At 36.7% G+C, this 21,616-nt stretch overlaps 1 protein-coding gene and 3 pseudogenes across 1 annotated transcript; 3 read left to right on the top strand and 1 right to left on the bottom strand.

The window, feature by feature from the left end:
• The first annotated feature begins 5,951 nt into the window (after positions 1 to 5,951).
• LOC146136878 (very long chain fatty acid elongase 4 pseudogene) lies at positions 5,952 to 7,239 on the top strand (annotated as a pseudogene).
• Positions 7,240 to 10,929: 3,690 nt separating this feature from the next.
• Positions 10,930 to 11,754, top strand: LOC146136877 (very long chain fatty acid elongase 4 pseudogene; annotated as a pseudogene).
• A 1,609-nt stretch (positions 11,755 to 13,363) lies between these two features.
• Positions 13,364 to 15,058, top strand: LOC146136876 (very long chain fatty acid elongase 4 pseudogene; annotated as a pseudogene).
• Positions 15,059 to 15,674: 616 nt separating this feature from the next.
• LOC146136875 (uncharacterized) lies at positions 15,675 to 17,194 on the bottom strand. Its single transcript, XM_083396274.1, has 2 exons — positions 16,656 to 17,194; positions 15,675 to 15,813 (listed from the first exon to the last, which is right to left on the bottom strand). Exons 1-2 carry the CDS (start codon positions 17,192 to 17,194, stop codon positions 15,675 to 15,677), a joined length of 678 nt encoding a protein of 225 aa, XP_083252400.1.
• Positions 17,195 to 21,616: the final 4,422 nt, after the last annotated feature.

The following is a 21,616-nucleotide window of genomic DNA, read 5'->3' as shown; positions in this document are numbered from 1 at the left end:
TGAATTAGAGACTTTATATTCGCTTTCAATTTTTAAGTGAGCCCGTGATTTTGCTTAGATACATTTTTCTCAATTTTTCATTTCGTTTTAGTAAGCATAACGCTGAAAGTGTGTGTAGGCCAGTGGTTCTTAACCCTTTTAGCTTACGGACCGGTAAAATTTTAAAACAAATTTTGCGGACCGGTGGACCTTCAAAAATAAATATCAACCAAAAATGTAATTACGGCAGAAGTATGCTTTCACATACAAAAGTAAACCATGAACTCTATGTTACGTCACAATGCTGCAAATTACGCAACTTGCAAAGCTTTAAATTTGATGGACAAGCCTTCAACATCTTGCATTTTTCAAATGAGATATAAAATTGCAATATATTGGGCGGACCGGCAGGAAAGTTGACGCGGACCGGCGGTTGAGAACCACTGGTGTAGGCGATATCTCTTAAGTATACGAATCGTTTTTTTGAGTTGAGTATTTTACAAACCATAAAATGCAATCTCAAAAGTTTGTGACGCACAGTGTGAGTATTTTCTTTTGGTGTAGTTGATGCATATTCTTGTTGGTACGAACCGATGACGTGTTTTTTATTATGACCATCAAACGCAAACCAAGCACCGTGTATGCCTTACTTTTTACGTGGTTTTTGATCATCTAAACAACTGTAAGTCAACGGCTCAAACAATCTGTTTGGGAAAAGTAACTTAACAGTTGTATTTATTAGGCAATGTAATAATCATTTGTGCCCTTTTGTCACTTTGTCTTCTAAAATGAAAGCATTTGCGATTTAAACCGATAAACACAATTTATCTGCGCTTTGTACGATAGACTCAAATTCAATTGGATATATGTGTAAGTAAAGTTCGATAACTGCCGTTGTTTTTGAGTTGCAGTGTGGTCCAACCATATTTTTACCGTTAATTCGTTTCATATAGCAGGCCTATCGTATCCGAATATTGTTTTCTGGAACTTTAGAAAAATCTTAACAGGACGACAAGTTACGCCATAATGCAAGTAATCCTAATAAACGTGATGCTCTCGAACAAACTGGTTTGCTATTATGCAACTGAAGGTATTTAGCGATGCACAAAAGAAACAAGCCTCTGTTTGATTTTAGTAGTTAAACAAACGTTTATCTTAGAACAGGAATCGGGAACTTCTTATAGCTAATGGCCATAAAAGAACTTTAATTGCAAAATGCAATGGTACGCATTGGAGACTTTGTACTAAAAGATCCTATATACATATTCGAGTGCGCGTTACATATACATCACAATATAATGCACGCGTCACCATAAAGTGCACTAACATGCACACAAGTCTGTTAAGTATTTAGAGATGTTCTTCTACTTCCACGGCCGCCAGCTCAGCTCGTAGACGCGCTGTTGCAGAAATTATTAACTTGACCGCGACTCGCGCTCTCTGCTTGATCTTCGGGCTATGGTTTTCAGGTGCTCAGCCCATAAGAACCGCGCGTACAGTGCTTAGCCGGGAGTTGAGCCCCGGATCTGAGGATTGCTGGTCTGTGGCGCTAACCACTTCGCCAACGCGCCCAAAGATTTCCTCAAAATGTGTTACACGAAACAAGAAAGGTCATGACATTTTCGGTGGATAAAAGTTTTTCGTCATAAATTATTTATTTTTAATTTATTTTAGAAAAACTTGTATTTTTAGAGCGAACAATATGCAACGGAATAGTCTACACTCGCCGAAAAAATAAATTAATTGGTGTATTTGGCAAAGGTTTTAATTTAAAGGGTGCGTGGCGCATTTCACACATAAAAGGCATTCGCACATTGCCCGAAATATTTATATAGTCGAACTTAACAACAGTTTCACTCTGTAAAATTTAAGAGTAGTACGGCGCGAAAAAGACGTTTAAGGGATTTGCAAAATATAGATTATGTTAAAATTGAAACAGAATATAGTTAGTGAGCCAAAGCCTGGCCTCCAACTTAGTTTTTATGCAATAAATTGTGAGGGCTTGTAAAACACAAAACACACAAAAGCGGAATATTTATGCTGCTGCCAATACAATCATTATAACTGGCTGTATCTGGAACTCGTCGCCATTGCGAATGCCTGTCTGTGTTGTTGGGTAAGAAAATGCATTCGGCATACAGAAAATTTAACGCTGCTGTAAAATAGATAATCGGCTACCGTCAACCACTCGTCATTTAGAGTGGTTCCATCCTGCCTTGCCAAATGCAGCTCTTTTTGCATGCCATTTTTAACAGTGTTGCATAGTGCTTGGCAGACAGCACTATTTTAAAGAGAACAACAACATCTTCTTGGAAAAAAAGTTTTCCATTTTAGGTATGTCTATATGCTTTAATTGAACCGTTTTAATTAAATTTCGGTAAGATATTTCAAAGCTTAAGATTGCACTAAAGTGTGGGTTTCGTTTTTAAACTATAAGACTTTCGACAAAACATTTTTAAAGTGTCAACAGATGCTGAGGTATGCTTTTTTCATAGAATTGTCGTATATTAACACTAATGTAAAAACCCGCGAATGTAAAGTGGTTGTTTAGAATTACAATTACTTCTATATGATTAATTGTGCTATATGTAAAAGCAATTGTTCCCGACATGACTTATCCGCTTTTCTTTTTTCTAAATTTTGATCAGTCGATAACGCTTGTGTAAATTTTATTTTCATCAAGTGGTTTAAATTCGTTCAAGTTGGTTATTTTTGTGAAATCTGTCTTTTGACTTTAATTTGTTTGTTATTTTAAGTTGATTGTATAGTTCCGATACAGTCTAGTGTTAAAAATATTTAATTAAAAAAAACAAAGCCACTCAACTTTCCTGGTAAGAGTTATTCTATTTGGGCGTGGCTTGTTTCCTTTGCCGTTTTTGGACCAGCGGTAAGAGTTACTCAGAACGATCTAGAATGCCGTACCGTAAAATTTCCATGTCCTTTTTTCAGTGTTGTAAACAGGTCATTTTAAAATGACTTAAGTCCCAGTCAAGTCATTTTGTAAAGTACAAGTGAAGTATTTTTGAATGAATAACAAGTCAAGTCCCAGTCCAAGTCATCGGTTGCCCAAGTCAAGTCCCAGTCAAGTCCTAATTAGAGCAAGTCAACTTCAAGTCACGTCGTTGTCGTAAAAATAAAACGTTAAACTTTACTAGAATTTTTAAAGTTAAACGCGATTATGAGCAATAACTGAACTAAAAAATAAGAAAAACGCAACATAGAGCAAGCAAATTATTTTATGTGCAAAAATTTGAATAAATAGCTCAATTGTATTAAAAAAAGACTTACAGAAAACACCTCATTTCAACCCATGTCTTTTGCCCAAAAGACTTAAGCCAAGTCAAATCATTTGCCCGAAAGACTTAAGTCAAGTCAACTCATTTTGCCCAAATTACTTAAGACAAGTCGAGTTATTTAAAAACAGTGACTTAAGTGCACTTAAGTCAAGTCATTGACTTAAGTCATTACAGCACTGTCTTTTTCCAACAGGCCATACTGTCACCTCCTTGAAAGGATTCAAACTAACATTTCATTTGCATATTTGTTCCCGATACTAAGACCGATAACGTCCGGTTTTCTAAGGTTTTTTGTGTTAATCGTCTCGTTATGACGTAGCTTAGTGACGTCATCTCTGGATATTTACATGCGTTCCAGTAAGAAATCTTTCCACCCTGGGTGCGACGCAGAAAAACAACTAAAAAATGATTTGTAAGTTTAATAATACTATGTAGATTTTCATTAGCAAGGCCGGAAGACTATCTAGATTTTAATTTTTATTTTACTATTGGTTATTAAACAAACAATATTGCTCTTGACTTGATCTATGGTTTGATTAACGTAAGAAAAATTTATATATTTTTTTCGTAAGGAGAATATTTGTTCCATATATCAACAAACTGAACTAAGACGTTTTGCGAAATTCAGCATTAGATTAGGCTACGTATTAGCAAGTGCACATCCTGCGCATAGATTTTTGGTCATAATGAAAGTATTGTCATGACTTAAGTAAACGACTTGACTCAAGTACGCTCGAGGCACTTATTTTAACAAACTTGACTTGACTCAAGCCTTGCGGGCAAAATTACTTGACTGATTTAAGTGTTTTGAAGACATGTCTTGACTTGCACTTAAGTCATGGAGTGAAATAACTTGGGTTGAACTTGAAAGTTTTTATCAAACATTTTTATAAAATCTGGTTATTTTTCTAATTTTTGCCTATAAACAGTTTGCTCGCTATATGCTGCGTTTTTGTTTTCCTTGAGTTATGTGATTTGTCACAAAGTCCTCTATTTTATTTACTGAAAGTTTAATGTGTGAATGACTCGTCTTGAAATTGACTTTTGTGGCAAACCCATAGACTTGGACTGAACATATTTTGCAAATGACTTGACTTAAAAATGAGTTGTTTACACCACTGGATAATGATTTTTTCGAATATTTGTCTTTTGAAAGTATAGTTTGCATAAATAAGAATTTGAATGTAATAGTATTATACTACGAAGATTTTATATTTTTATCTAAATAAAGTTATTCTAGGAAATTAAAGAGGGTACGCCTTCTGGCAAAGTTTGACAACCACTAAAGTTTACGAGTTTTTTCTGGTCACGGAAAAAGCAAAAACGAAAGGAGTTGCTTGGTTGGTTTTCAATGGGCTGAACTTGCCCTTTTTAAACAAGACAAAGTAATGTTTAACAGGCGTCTATGAAATCGTCACGGCATTTCACGTCGGTCGCGTACCTTTAAAATACGCACTTTTAAACAATTTTGGTTCTGTTTTTCGCGAAAACCATCCAAGTTTGCCTTAGTATATCGATGAATATGTTGGTTCTGCGGCCATGAAAAAAAAATACGGTTTTGGTCGTCAGAACTCGCCGGGCAGTTAAACCTAGTGTTATTTACCTTACGTCGTACCGTACGATGTAAACTTGACATATTGGTACAAAGTCATAAGCGGCGCTTACGTTCAATCAATGTTTCAATTTGTTATTGTAGTGTCAGGAAGCATAACTAAAAAGCCAGGGTCACAGCCTAGCCTTAATCAAGTGTTCAATCTTTCAAAACCATTGTGTCCTAGCCGAGTGAAAGTTTCCGTGCTTTGTTGTGAGAAAACTAGCTGTCTACACATGTCTCCCGCACTATTGTATACCAGCTTATTCTTTGTTTATGCGTTTTTCTTCGCCTTCGTTTTCCTTCCGTCGACCGTTCGTCACAAGTTGACTCGCTGCACACTTCGCAGTCGCAGCCGTTTTAGCCGGTCGCCTAGCCGGTCGGGGTTGGTAATATTAACTGTATAAGAAAGGTGTCTATGTGTGATATGAGCAGAGGTCAGTTTGCAGTTTCAATCAGGTGGATTGTTGCTTGGCTACGCGTAGTCTAGTCCAGTTTTGCTCAGTTACTTAGTTGTTTCACAGTTGTTTCGAAATTTTGACGGGTTTTTGATTGACTGCGTTTTAAGTGTTTGATATTTGAACTGTATAGATATGTCTAAAACCACGCAAAATGCTAATTTTGGGACAGTTTTTCTTGGACAAAATTCATAGTGAAACATATATATCTTGGATTGCTATTCGCGTTTAAAGTGTACAAACGTCTAGTTCGTTGATTTCCGCATTTCTGTATGATTTTATGACATACGGAAATACACATGGTTAAATCATGATAGTTTTGATTCTGGGTGTTGTTGTCTAAAATATTCGTGTGCTTTAAAACGTGCGCTTCTATGTAGCCCACTATTACCGTACCAAGTAGGTGTGAAGTCTTAGGAATAACGTAATCAGGCTATAAGTAATCCAACAATGAGATAAGTAGACTGAGCCGAGTGGGCTAAACGTATGGCCCCTTTGTGTAAATATTAAACTCATATGGAATAATTGGGCCGTTAACAACTAGTGAGCAATACAGGCCTTAGAGCTGTTTGAGCCAAATAGAAGCCCTTTGTTCTTCATATACAAATGGAATTGTTCACAGGAAATTCGGCTGAAGATTTTTTAAATAGGATACAGGTTACTAGTGATGACACTTTCACCAAAGCAAAATGCGACCAACTACATGGATAGTTGGTTTCGTTACTACCAACTTGCCATAGAAGAACTGGGAGACTCAAGGACAAAAGACTGGTTTATGGTGTACAGCCCTTGGGTTCCAATTGCAGCCATATTATTATACAATACTTTTTGCGCGAAAGCCGACTTCCTTATGAAGGGCCGCGAGCCATTCAAACTTAACAAAGTGCTGCCGATTTACAATTTGGCTCAGGTCTGTCTTTCCGCTTACATGTTTTACGAGTTCCTAATGTCGAGCTATCTGGCAAACTACACTTACATAGCGTGCGAACCCATTGACCATTCAACCAGACCGCTGGCTATGAGAATGGCCAAAGTGTGCTGGCTGTTCTACATTTCAAAGTATCTGGAAACATTTGATACACTGTTTTTTGTACTACGAAAGAAATTCAATCAAATTACGTTCCTTCACGTTTACCACCATTCCTCGATGATATTCAACTGGTGGATGGCCGTAAAATACGTCCCAGGGGGTGGATCGTTCTTCAACGGAATGGTAAATTGCCTGGTACACGTTTTCATGTACAGCTACTACGGCCTTTCCAGTTTCGGACCGGCAGTTCAAAAATACCTGTGGTGGAAGAAATATTTGACTCAGCTACAGATCGCTCAGTTTTTCGTTATTCTTTCACACGCATTTGTTACGTATTTTGACCCGTGCGATTACCCGAAGTGGCTGAACTGGTTCGTAATTTCGTATATGATTTCACTGATCTTGCTTTTCGGTAAATTTTACTTGAAAAGTTACGATACCAAGGTTCGTAAGAAACACGAGTAATGTTAAAGTTTTTTTTTACAGGGATCATTAATATTTATATTCATGATAAATATTTCTGCGTTATCTATATTTTCTATAATTGTTCTGTTCACAACTTTATATCTGCACATGTGTATTAATTTATTTGTTTAAAATATTTGAATAAATTATTTGGGTTTTTACGGTTATCGTCCTTAACGGTATGACAACAACCTGACTTACTGTGCTTTCAGCTTTCCTTTTTTAAAGAGAACCCTTAATTTTTAACTTTAATGTTTGTTTGGGAGATATACCTTAAGTTGTGAGTATTTTTTTCCGAATTAAGTATTTTGCAAACTATTAAATGCAATATGAAAAGTTTGTGGCGCAAAGTGTGAGCATTTTGTTTTAAATCATCGCACATTATAATTGGAGGTTGTGCTTTTGATAAAATTTCAGTTGATCCCGTGATATAATAAACAAAGATGCGTTTCCTAAGAGTGTGCAGAACTTTTATTATTTGGCCCACGATAAAACAAAATGTAAACAAATTATCATTTTTTCTTATTTCGCTATGCATCTAATGAGAATCAAAGGCGTTATGGTATTAACCCTGAGTATATCAAATGAGCTTTGATACACAGCTGCTAGCCATATTGTTTAGATTTTTATCTTTGTTAATCCGCAATTTCCTTCCTGAGCGACTAGTCACAGTCTATACATACAAGTAGTTACAGCTGTTCAGCAGTAACGTGACCGAAGATGTCGTAAATAGGAGTTTATCAGAAAATGGCAGGGAATATCAGTTTATGGAAAACACACTGGGTTTTTGTGTGCGTTTTTTTAACTGTACAGTGGCCGTTCTGTGCGATAACCCAATATTGCCATGATAATAGTCACTCATATTTAGTCATCTGTGATTTCATGATGCCGGTATTTTAAGATCGTTTCCGATTCTAATCGAAAATCGCCAAGCGTATAGTTACATTTTCGTAACTCAGTGAAGTTACATGTTAGCGTCAGCGAAGACAAAACGTGAATAAACGCAGTGGTAAGTGGCAGTCGGCAGACCAACCTTATATTAACAAGCGAAGATCACCGTTCGCGTAAGTGATTGCTGTACGGGGCAACCGACATTTTTTGCCGGACACCCAACTTTAAATTGAAAACTTTTTTTTTTTTTAGCACTTTTTCTTACAGTGAAAAAATAACTATATCATTTTACTTTGCGTGCCATTGCCTATTGCCTTCCATTAAAAGCTAAAAATTAGTATATATATAGATATCCTTTGGATTTCTGCCTTTATTTATTGAATAGATTTTTATAAAAACGAAAAAAGCAGAACAAAAATATGACGTAACAATAATACAGGCCTAATAAGCTAAAAAAATTCCCATTTATTTTGAAATTTATCAAAATTTAGTTGATTTTAGCATCCGACAAATATTTCCGCTAACGCTAATATGTTTTGGGAAAAATGTCCGTTGGAAAGAGTTATGGTGACAAATTCAAAGTATTTATAACCGTACGTCGAATTAACAATGTTGGTTCATTAACGAACTAAACATTTTATATAAACCAATGATTTTTGTCTATTAGCAACCTTTTTAGGACTTTGTTTTCAATTTTCGATTTTCAATTTTTTTTATTTCTAATAAATTGAACAGACTGTAATTCTATAGTAACGTCAAACCTATAGCATCCTGGACACTTAAAAAGCAAAATGTTTTAATTAGAGGGAAGGAACTAAAACAAAAAAGTGATAAACAAAACAAAAGAATAAATAAAATAGTAGCCTATATACAAGTGTTTTCTCTCTATTTATTTTGAAAATGGGCTAGAAAAGGCTTTTTAAATTTTCAACTGTTCATGCAAGTTGATGTAGGTAGTTAAACCGAAAAACTACCAAAAATTATAATCCATTTAAAACAATTAAAAAAACAGAAAGTCATTTAACTTAAGAATGCAGCAGGGGTGAAAATGTAACGCGAAATTTGGTCCGGGGCTAAAACTGATCCGGTCGGATCAATTTTGGCGTTGGAACAGCCGCTAAAACAGGTCCGGCTAGGCCAAAACTGGTCCGGCTTTCAAAATCGCTTATTTATCCTTAAACCCTAACCCTAACCCTAAGATCCGACCGGGCCAGTTTTGGCGCTTGATTACGACCCAAATCGATCCGGCCGGACCGAAATAGTAGGCTATATATCTATTTTTTCAAAACGATAAAATATTCTTACCGTTTAAGCATGGAAATTTCATATTATATAACCTCTTTCTTTATGTAACCTTGGAAACTTAAGGTTATTGATCGATGTAGCACACAAATGCACAACTGAAATTTATGTTTAAATGCTTACAAAGATACTAATACAGGGTTTGTTCGTAAAAGCGACTATGATAAAAAAGAACATTCTTAACCAGTACGGTACGGCTGTTCCCGCTTGCTTTCAGCACCACTGGCATGCAGCATACATTTTATAAACTTATTTATTTTCGCAAGCTGCAATAATAAAGTGTTTTGTATCACAAGGTTATGGTTTGACGTGATTTTGTAAACATTATGTTATTCAACAGTGAATAAAATATATATTTTCTTATGTTAATTGATACAATTGTGTTGTACAAAACAAATACCAAAATGACTTTCCATGTTTTGTTGTCGTATTTTAGTGACTTTGTTACGTAACATTGTTGTTTACCTCTGCAAGATTTAAGTCAGAAAATATCACTAGTCAATTTTCGCAGCAAATGTGCTGAGTGTCAGAATTCATAGGCCTGCGTACAACTTGTAGTATCAAGCATCAGTATACGGATGGACTGGTGATACACCTTACAACGTGAGTTTTGTTTGGTAAACTAAAGAAGAACAGTTTCTGCTAAATCAAAAACCAACTCGGAATTGCTTTAGCTCTTACAATCTTTTTTCTTGAAAGAATCTTTAAATATATTTTAAATTAACAGCAAGCAATAATATTTCACTATTAGGAAGTACGATAAATTAAATCTCATAATATGACGAAATCTAATGTTTTACCTAACGTTTTCAAAATAGATGATCGTTTAATTGAGCCAGCTAAATAAGCATATTAAATCATGGGCACTTATTTTTGAAAGGCCCTTGTTTTGACATGCTGTTAAGTAGTGTTCCAGTAGTCAAGTTATTTTCAAGCCCCAGTCCAAGTCATTATAGTAATAAAGGTCATTTAAAAACAGTAGCCTAATTTATGAAAAGCAAATAAAAATTAATGGCCTAATTTTGTTTAAAAGAATGGTATGAAAAGTGAGGGGCTTTTATATTAGTATTATGGAAAATGAAGGGGTTTATATTGCTTGGGCTGGACCATTCTGCTCTGCTCTTCAGCTTAGTCCTTGTAAATAAACTTTAGCGCTGTGTAGCCCACATTTTAAATTGCGAGTTATATTAATTGTTATTGGACTGCACTCAACTTACTTGGAGCCCAAATTCGAAAAATGGCTGGAAACCACTTAACCAAGAAGGCGGAGTAACGCTCTTTGACGAGTTCCGGTCCACTACATAAATTTCCCTTACGTTATAGCCTATTACGTGCTGACTGTTGACCAGAATTTGGGACGATCAATTGAAAAAGCGGCCTATTGCAGCAGTCAAATCATATATATACCACACAATGAATGTTTTGAAACCGACGTGAAATAAACAAAATACATTTCATAAAACTTGGTGAGACTTATTTTTAAGGGTCATATGGGTTGGATCTAAAGTCCAGTTGCATGGCTAATTCTTGCATGTGATTTGCACTTGTATTTTGATGCCATTTATACGCCAACAACCGAATCGCTTTCTATATACTTCCCCCCCCCCCAAAAAAAAAAATAATAATAATAATTACAACATCTGTAGCCAACATGTCATACAGTTGTTTGTGTAGGATTTGCATATTGATGTATGTTCATAGTGATTTAATACCAACAACTATTTTCTTACTTGTTTTTACCTAAAAGTGAAGATATTTCTAAATACGTATTTTTCCTTTTGGATCGAAGTTGTTTTTGGTAAGTTCGCAGCAACGCTTTGTGTCACACTCGTTTTGACAGACAAATGAAAATTCGTCCCGCAAATTTCCCTTCGTTTTTCAGATTAAGGCCAAAGCACGAATCCGCGAAATATCAACATGTCCATGTTGTGGCAAAGCGCTAAGGATGGCGCCCGGAGGTGGGCTGACCTCTACCAGACCTACATCTACGACCTGGCCGACCCAAGAACCAAGGACTGGCCGCTGAGCTACAGTCTATGGCAGCCACTGCTCGTAATGGCCTGCTACGTTGCTTTTTGCGTCAAAGCAAAGGACATCATGGCCGAGCGAAAAGCCCTTGAGTTGCGGCCGCTCATGATGGCCTACAACCTCTGCCAGGTTTTGCTCTCCGGCTACATGGCCAAAGAATTCGTAACCACCAGCTACCTGGCCGGTTACAACCTGCTCGCCTGCCAGCCGGTGGATTACTCGAGTGGGCCGCTGGCCATGCGCATGGCGTCGGTCTGCTGGTGGTACTACTTCTCCAAGTACGTCGACCTGCTCGACACTGTTTTCATCGTGCTGCGCAAGAAGTTCGACCAGATCTCGTTCCTGCACGTTTACCACCACTCCAGCATGATCCTCAACTGGTGGATGGCGGTCAAGTTTATCGCGGGCGGCGGCACCTTCTTCAACGGCATGGTGACGTCATTCGTGCACGTCATCATGTACAGCTACTACGGGCTGTCTTGCTGCGGTCCGGCGGTGAGACGGCACCTTTGGTGGAAGCGCTACCTGACGCGGGTGCAGATCGCCCAGTTCTTTCTCATAATGTTCCACAGCGGGCACAATTACTCGGCCGAGTGCAACTTTCCCGGCTGGATCAACGCCTGGTCCATCCTTTACCTCTTCTCGCTTGTGGCGCTCTTCGCCAACTTCTACCTGAGGGCCTACACCGCGTTCGGAGCGAAAAAGAACAAATAAGGACGCACTTTGTGTCCTTTCTTTTCGAAACATGGGTGACAACTGTCGCAGCTGGCGCTCTCATATACTTGGAAGTCGTTGAAATAAATATATTCTTAATATACGTTTACCTATTGCCCTTTTAGATAAAATAATATACAACCTACATGTGTTTTATTTTTTAGAAAGTAAGTCTATTTTTTCTAGTTTGATCCCATTGAGTAGAGATTGGAAAAAAGTTATATTTATTGATTAAATTTAACCTAATTTTTGTTATCAGTCTATTTCTAATTTTTTTTGTTATCAGTCTTATTTGTGAAATTTTTGTTATCAGTCTATTTTGTGAGGGCAGCATGTTTACATAATACAGATTTACGTTGAATTACTCAAAAGCACACTATAGACAGAATTTCAAAATGTAAAAATGATATTTTTTTGCGAAAAAATACTTATGTTGCCGATTTTTGTTTGTAAGAAACCTCCACAGTTAGATTATAATAATATAAACACTAACAGCAACAAAACCCTAAAGTGTGAAATAATCATTCGTCGAAAATACCACATGATTTTTCAACCAAACTGTGTGCGATATTTTTCAGTTGACTTCGTGATTGCTTTCTATTTGCAGATCTTACTCTTCACAAATATGTCTGATCTTGATAATATAATTTGCAAAGCCAAAAAGGTTTAGTAAATCAACATCATTATGACTAATAGGTTTCCATACGAACTTGTAGCCTATCATCTTTAGTTATTGTAGTGGCCGATAAGTAAATCAAAGCATCACTTTCAGATTTCTCGTAATGACTTGTTTTACGCAATTTCATAACATTTTTGATAATTTGAAACCAAAGGTTAAACATGGCCTGTTCACCTTATAAAATCCAGGCCTTCCCCAGGCCAGATGAGCTGGAACTTATTTTTGGTGAATATACACACCTTAAGTGACACAAATCAGCTGGGAAATACTTGTTTCTAATTTTTTTTTATATTGGCCTACTTTTGCCTGAAAGGGGGACCATTAGGTTACCTGCATTCCTTGCCTAGTTGTTATAAGAATCAGTTCTTGTCTACTCTACTGCTCTTCAACTTTTTTGATTCGGTGAACCCTTAAAGTTGTTGTTACGGACTCATGCACCCTGTTTACTTAAAATGTAAACTGAGGTAAACAGCATTATTATTATCAACATGTTAATAAACCGAGCGGAACTGTCGAAGTTTTACACACTGTCGATAAGAGTTCGATTATGGCTGCAGGCTGCTTGCGAGTAGGCTACTGTACAGAGTATCGAGTATCATTTATATATCAGTTGAAAATTGAAACCTATGCACCTATTTTCTAATATCCTGAATGTCAAAAACATTAATGGTTCATCAAAAGTTTGTGATGCACCCTTGTTTACCTTTTAGTACTGGTGCACCCACAAACAATGTTCAATTAGAGATTATCCAAACACGAATACGGATAATCTTGTTTTATTGCTTTTCTCCGTCAAGGAAAGGACGGAGTAAAGTTCCAATAAAAAATAAAAAATATTTTGGTTTGTTTGTGTTTAGTGACGCGTTACGATCAAAGTCTGAAGTACGTACAGCGCAGCGCAAGGTTGGACGAGTCGTGCGTGCTGCAAGTCTGAGGGCGTTGTGAACCCGGTCGATTTACCAGAACTTCGCTCTGTGTTACTGAAGCACCGACCCCAAGATTGTAATGTCGGTCAATAGCAGTAAAAGCGCTTGGGAAGATGTTTGGAATTACCTAGAAAACACGTACGAAGTGGCCATAGAGGAAAGGATGGACGCCAGAACCAAAGACTGGTTTATGGTGCACAGCCCATGGCCGCCAGCGGTTATTCTGGTGTTGTACATAGCGTTCTGTGCAAATGCCAAAACTCTAATGAAAGGCAGAAAGCCCTTTCAAATCAATGCCTTGTTAAAGGTGTACAACTTGGTGTTAGTTTGTCTTTCTGTTTATATGGTGTATGAGTTTTCCATGTCCAGTTATCTCGCAAGCTACAGCCTTCTATGCCAGCCTGTGGATTATTCTACCAGCCCACTTGCCATGCGAATGGCCAAGGTTTGCTGGTGGTATTTCATATCAAAGTACTTTGAGTTGCTTGACACTGTTTTCTTTGTCATGAGAAAAAAGTTCAATCAAGTTTCGTTTTTACATGTATTTCACCACTCCACCATGCTCATTAACTGGTGGCTGGCAATTAAGTACACCGCTGGAGGACAGGCGTTTTTCATTGGACTCATCAACTCATTTGTTCATGTAATCATGTACAGTTACTATGCACTATGCTGTTTTGGGCCAGAGGTGCGCAAATATCTTTGGTGGAAGAAGTACCTTACACGACTGCAACTCATACAATTTGTCTGCATCTTTACCCATTGTGTTTACAATTACTTTGCAGACTGTGAATTCCCTGACTGGTTAAACTTAATGGTCATTTCCTACATGGTTGCCTTGATATCATTGTTTACAAACTTTTATGTTCAATCATATCTTACTGCAAAGGGTTCTAAAAAACAGAAATAAAACAAATATGCAATTTGCAGCTTTATTAACTATTTAAATAGTTAAAAACAAAAGCACAAAATGTTCTAATGAGAGTAGAATTTTTGAACTGTACACATATAAGTTTTTAATTAGACTTTGTTTTTATCATCTTCAAATTTTAAGCTAGCCGAGTTCTATGCAACTAATTTTTATCATTTAATAAATTGTGTTGTTTGGTATTGTGCCATCTATGTTACGACTGTTGTAGGTGTTTTTTATTTATTTTTTGACATATGTCTTCAGTTAATTAGACTTTTATCTATGTTTTATTGTTATTTGTTTCTAATATACACTTTTAATTATATACACTTTTAAAAGTAGTGTTTGTAAATTACTACACCTTAGCTATTGCCTATGATGATAATGTTTTATGTTTTGTTCAACTTAATGTAAAGATTTGGGTACACTATGCACGGATCTGTAATGTAGCTTGATAATAAAATGCAAAGCCAAAAAGGTCGAGTAGTTCGACATCATCTTGATTAAGACGTTTCGATACAAGCTTGTATCATCATTAGTTAATTTGGCTTTTCAATTTATTATTAATGTTAAGATGTTATTTTTATAGAAAGCTTGACCATTTTATTTTTTATTATTCTAAATTGGTTTCCATTGCTGGTAAAGTATTAAACGTTAATTGATTTTTGTTTCTCAGGTTGACATTTTATGTTATCAACACACCATTCATTGAATTTATCGCTTAATTTCAACATCAGAACACAGCATATATACTTGTTTTATGAATTATGAAAAACAATTGCTCTTGCTCGTTGCCTTTTGTTTTGAAAAGTTTTATTTGACTGTATTAAACAGATCTCCTACATTTAAAATATTGTAGCACTAAAGTGCAACTTTTTGTGAATGCAGATTACATTTTCAATGAATGTTTTCATTACCTAATTATTTTATTAGGTGGGCTGTAAAGTAATTAACAATAGAATCTGTGACTTGGAAATTTACAGCCAACTTTATTAAGTGACAACACAATAGCACTAAAATGAGTCTACTCTGGACTATCACAATGTTACAAACAAATTGCTAGTCAAAATAAACTGCACTCAGCTAAACCCTAAGACAGTCTTTTTTTTGCTGGAGCCATTTAAAAAAACTTGAACAGTTGGAGTTATAGTTTTTTTTAGCTGCTCTAGAAGCAGGCTGTAGTTTGAGGTAGCCTATAACTAACTTGTAAAACGTATTGCCTTGAAAAACTCAGTAAAATTTAAATTTAAAATCAGATAGTACATTGCTCTTATAATTCCGGCTTCATCAATTTTAGAAGCTAACTGTCAAATTATAAGGTACGAGCGGTGCTTGTCGTGCCCATGAAAAACGATGAGGAATTGGAAACATGATTAGAAACAACTGGTCACATGACAAGTCTTGTTTAGATCCGCTTGTAGTAGATTCTGGCGTGCGTTTGCTGAGGGTCAACGACCTTGAAAGGGCGACATCCAGTGTCGGGATCGATGTACTCCTCGTACTTGATTTCGCGCATTAATGTGTAACCGAACTTTTCAACAATCCTGCAACAAACAACAATCGTCTGTGAACTGTGAGCAGCGCTACTTAAAAAAACACAGGCCTGCTTGGAAAATCGTTCGCTGCTTTCAAGAAGTTCTAAAATGTGTTTAATGCAGTGGTTCTCAAACTTTTGTTAAAAAATTACGCAACGGTCCCCCAGCAATTTTTGATTGCTCACGGTCCTTAAAAATATACACAAATAAACTCAAAATAACACGTTGTTTTTAATTGTATCAATGGGACGGGTGCACTTGCTTCTTTGCTATCAGTTATGTTAACCTCTAATTAACAAATCACTTTATTCTAGTCTAGCAATCACGAACAGTTTTAAAACCGGTGCCCCACAGTGGCAGCGCAGCAAGCTGTAAAATCGTAATTCTCACTAGAACAACGCAACACTATGACGTCACAATTGACAATTTAACTTAAGCGTGCAATAACGTAAATGAACAACTAATCAGCTTGGTTTGGAAAAGTAAGTTGCCTCAAAATGTTATTGCTCGAACAATTGTTTTCTTTAGGAGAGTCGTGTTGATATTTTTGTTAGGTGCTTCGCGGTCCCAGAAAATTGTCTCGTCGACCCCAAAAAGACCGCGGACCCCAGTTTGAGAACCACTGGTTTAATAGAATATCGATATAAAAAGAAGCGTTTTTCGATTTTCATGCTAGCTTTATTTAGAATTAGGGTTGAAACCGCTAAATGTTGTTTTGTTACGCACTTCTTTCTCAAAACAATACCCAGAGGCTGCCGCTAAGTTTTGTATAAAGTTAGTCATAGTGGCGGTATATGCAAATGAGAACGCACATTTCGTGAAACGTTAAGCATTGTACGTTACGTTCTCACTTGCAAGTGAAGGCCGAGGTGTTGAAAGACACGATGCATTCGCAGCCGAGTAGCTTGGCCTCCCGAGAACTGCGCTTCCCAAGCTGCGTGGCCAGACCCATGTTGGCGAACTGCTTGTCCACGCAGACCATTCCCGACTCCATGTAGCGCTGCACGCCCAGCTCCTTGTAAATATCGCCGAAGAAGTTGTCGACGAACTTAATGGCGGTCTTGGCCTTGTCCGAAATCTCACCGGCGTCGTACTTAGTGGACAACATACTCACGGGAGTCGAGCTCGCTTCGCAGCTGTGCACAAAGTTAAACTTGACGCCGGCCAACTGACCTGTAGATCGCTTGTACACGGCGAAGGACGCCTTGTGGTACTTTAGCGCCACATAGGCCCGGTAGGCGTACATTCCTCCCTCATCGGCTTCGTTTGCACCCAGTACCTGGACCAGGACGTCGGCCCGACTGTAGAACTTTATGAGAAAATCCTTGACGCCACTTTCGAAGTCTTCCTCGCCGAGCTGCCTCATTTCGAACTCGTCCGATAAACTCATGTCTGTAGCTCTTTACGTGTTACACTTTGCATGTGCACGATTCTGTGTTGCAAACCACGTTTGTTAATATATTACACGTTACCACATAGAGTAATGCCGCAAAATGCCATCATAAAGCAAAAATAATTGGAACACGTAATAAAAATGTTTTTTCATAGTTTTAATGATAAGTCAATGTTTTCAAATAACCTGGCTTGAAGTAAGTCTTTTAAACAAATGTATTGGGTTGAAATAAAGTGTTTTCATTAAGCATTTTTTTAAATGCGAGCATTTGTTAATTATTTGCTTGTTATATGCTGCGTTTTTGTTGTTTTTAGTTGGGTTTTCTCATAAGGACTTGACTTGCTCTAACGATTAATTGACTTGTTATTTATTTAAAAAGACTTGACTTGGACTTGAAATGACTTGTTTAGGCCTACAACACTGACGTTTCCATTACCTGACCTCTACTATATACATAGCTTACAAGTATACAATTAGGCTGAAATCGCGAAACACTCTTGCATAATTAGGCCCCGTCATTTGTTTTTAATTATGGTTGAAAAAATTTATCTTGGTAAGTTATCTTGGTTTATCTGACATAATTGCCGGTTTGCAAACAGCTATTACAGGGGTGGGCAAACTGCGGCTCGCCGGCATGTTTTTTGTGGCTCTTCTAGTTGAATCGCAAAATTCCGAAAAATTGTAAAGGCTACCATCAATAGTATCGTTTATAAACGTTTCTCTCTTTTTCTTTTCTTTATTTAGGCCAGCATTTCGTTTATGACGTAACACTAGACATAGAGTCCGAAGAGTTGCATGGTTCACAAACGACTGATATTAATAAATATTTTGCGTTTTATTTTGCTATTACCGGAATTATTATTGTGTTGATTATGACCGTTTTATTACAATTCTGTTATTATTGCGGCTGACCTTGCATTATTTACCGTTTTTGTATTGAAATATTTTAGTGGCTCTTTGGTACTTGTATTTTCTGCAAATGGCTCTTCCATTGAATACATTTGCCTCCCCCTGAGCTATTACTTTGTTCATTTAGCTACTCTAGTCTAGATAATAACATAAAACTTAACATCTATAAAATAGGTGTAATAAATAATGTACAATATGTACTGCACGATGCTTATACTTTTCACTGACTTATACATAAACTGTAATAGGTCGCATACATAAACTATAATAGGTCGTTTCGTAAGAATGCTTTCGTTTAATTAACTCTGTCTATATTAATATCGTGATGGCGGTCACTTAGTTTTTCTATACGACAACGAGCTACTTTGCATCCTGCTTAAAACGTGTCAGTAAAGGCGATAAACAACAACAAAGTAATGCAGTCGTAGCCTTACAACGTGGAATGTTGACAATAGGAATGTCCGATACTTAAAGTTATATTCTGATACCGAAAACCGGTATTGGAAAATAAAGTTAAATACCATTAAAAATGAAAAGTTATGTAAATTGTGAGAAAGCTTATCTTTTTTTATTATTCTCATTACACTTAAACAACAAAAAAGACGGATGAGAATAAAAAATAGCACCGATCAGGCAGCGACAATTTGGGCTTAAGGCCGGTCAATTTAACTTTATGAATTGCGAGATTTTTCAAAGCACATATACTCAGGGTCTTTCATAGACTTGATCATAAAACAAACACAAAAAGCGTCGGTAACGTATTTGCATACCAACAACGGTATATAAGGAAGCGCGCACATAACAGTAAGCAATTCATAAACTCCAACGACGAAAAATTATATAGTTTTACACCAAAAGAGGTCGCGCAAGCACCTTTTAAAACAGTCATTAAGGCACAATGTTGCCTGTAGCGGCTACACTTACTTAACGTGGGCGCATCTTGCGTTTACTCCAATGCACGAAAAAAATGTTGCCTGTAAAACTTATACTAATTGTAATGTATACAGTATATTGCGTTAAGGTTCAAAACGTTGTGTATTCCCAATTAACATGTGCATTTCGAATTATTTTTATTCGACTTCTGGGTATTGCCTTTATATCTCTCGAATTTATAGCCATTAATACAGTAACCTGTTTTTAACCTGTTTTTAACAGTAACCTGTTTTTAACGAGTCGAACCGCAACTGAACCGAATCTTAAAGGACTGCTCGGCATATTTTTCAAAATATTAAGTGAAAATTTGATTTTAATTTAAAAAGCTGAATATCCGTATGATTATTCAAAACGATGCAATAAATCGGCCATTGGCAAATTTTTTTCTTTCTCTTTGTGGGCGAAATTGCCCTCTCATTGGACGATGAAATTATTCTAGGCCTATACATATACCTAACATAATCCTTCGGCCATATTGTAATAAACATGATTTTTCCAAACGTCCCAAATGCTTGAGACCTCTGGCGCTATAGCTTTTTGTCAAGTAGAAAATATTTAAAAGAAAAGGAGAAATACTTCGGGGAGCGTGACAATAAAACGTTTAGCTCAGTTGGCAATAAATGTAATTTTTCGAATATGTTCGATATATCATCCAATGAAACATGTCCACACATATGTGTGTATATACAACTGAAATCTAGCCCTTCTGAAGCTGCTTTTTGACCAACGATTACGGCTTCGATATATTTAATTGTGTTCAATATATTTAATTGTATTTTACTAAATGTTCCTTTGACTACCTGCCTAATAATATGTGTACTTTTATTAAACGCATAACATGCATTGGCATATGCACAGAGACGTTGAGAGAAAAACGTTTTCCAAAACAGAAAAAAACACAAATTGACAATGATAAGATTAGCGCAAAACGTGTTGTTTTGCAGTGACGTTGTTAAAGCACAGGTGAAAGAAGAATTTTTAGATATCACAGAGTTACGTCATACTTTGATATCTAAAAATAACCTTCAAATATCAAATGTCATCGTTCACAAATATGCACAAATATGCAACTGAAATCTTCGTTTAAATACATTCAAGAAGATGGCGGATGGCCAGGTGAAAAAGGAAACGACCAGGTAAAAACATTTTTTTCCGGGTACGCCATACCCGGCTTACCTGCATCCTTATTTTCTCGGAAACATGTTCAATGCCGTTCTGCCTGACTTTCACCTCTGTATTAAAGTTGGCAAAACCTATATTTGGAGAGGGGGTATGGCTAGGTGCCTAACTTATATCAACTACACCACACAGTCGAAATTAGTCATTGAATGTAGCAAATAAAATTGTATACATAAAAACACGATATGTGTCGGCGTCGACATTTTACAACTTCCTCGGCATTTAATGAAAAAAAAATAAAAAAAAGTATTGCTATAAACACGGGTAGTAAAGTTTCCTCGGTGCGGGATAAACCTAATTCCAATCTTGTTAATCTTCATTGGTTACCGGGTTAAAGTTTCCACTGTTTCGCGCTGTGTTAATTCCTGGGTCCGTAGAGCTTCTTTTTGTATCTCTAAACGAACACATTTTATTGAATAATATTGTAAAGCTTCTTATTGCTGTTTTATTGAAAAGATAAAGATATCTTTTGTAAGTAACTTGATGTAAAAAGAAACGAAAAATTAATAGCGCATTACAAATGTAACATGGAAGGCAAACTAGCTGTTTAGACGCTAGGAAGAGTAACGTCAATGTAAATTTGAAGTTATCCGCAAACAACTACCAGGCCTTAGTGTTATAAACAAGTTATTTTAGTCCCAGTCAGGTAACTTAGGTCTTTTTGGAAAAAGCACAAGTCAAGTGCCAGTCAAGTCATTATTAGAGTTACTCAATTCCAAGCCCAGTTTTTGTAACCAAAATAAACGATAAACTATTAAAAATTGGTGACAACTAAAAAACGACAAAAACGTATGCAAATTGTTTATGTACAAAAACTGAGATAATTAGCTCAAATTTATAAAGCAAATTCGTAATGAAAACACTTAATTTCAACCCAAGCCATTTGTTCAAAAGACTTAAGTCAAGTCATTTTCCTCAAAATACCTTGGCCAAGTCAAGTCATTTAAAATCAGTGACTTAAGTGCACTTTTACAACACTGGTAAAGGGATTCAAATTACAGGCGATGCTGCGTCAGCCAGACAATGTTGGGCTCTTTAACCTGGGTGCTTGAAAAACAAATCAAGCCTTTTATTGTTCACCACAAGTTTTTGGACAAAGGCCGGCGATAGGCGAGATTGTTTAAAAACGGAAAACGTGCCGTTGTTGTTTAGCTCGTCCGCTTTGTGGAAACCTAATGTTACACCTAATTCGACACAACTCGGCCTTTTGTAAGTGACATGTCGACTTGCTACAGGGAAAAGGCATCAGTTTGGCCCGTGCCCGGCTAAATGTCACTCGCCTACTGAATTACTTGGCTGCTGTGTTCGCTCAAGAAGTGCTGCGTGCCGGCAGTAATTAAAAAGTTAATTTGCAGTTTTCAAGCTTTGGCAGTCATAGCTGCAGTGTAGTTTTTTTGG

Source organism: Ascidiella aspersa, chromosome 8 (assembly GCF_963924565.1).
Source record: "Ascidiella aspersa chromosome 8, kaAscAspe10.2, whole genome shotgun sequence".
NCBI lineage: Eukaryota > Metazoa > Chordata > Ascidiacea > Phlebobranchia > Ascidiidae > Ascidiella > Ascidiella aspersa.
Note: the sequence above shows the minus strand (reverse complement) of the source record. Positions and strands in the feature narration are given on the sequence as shown.

What these genes read in the sequence shown, in the direction of transcription:
- LOC146136875 (XM_083396274.1), bottom strand. Translation starts at nt 17,194, where the DNA reads ATGAGTTTATCGGACGAGTTCGAAATGAGGCAGCTCGGCGAGGAAGAC. An exon ending in ACCTCGGCCTTCACTTGCAA is followed by an intron (nt 15,814 to 16,655) that starts GTGAGAACGTAA and finishes TGTTTGTTGCAG; the next exon opens with GATTGTTGAAAAGTTCGGTT.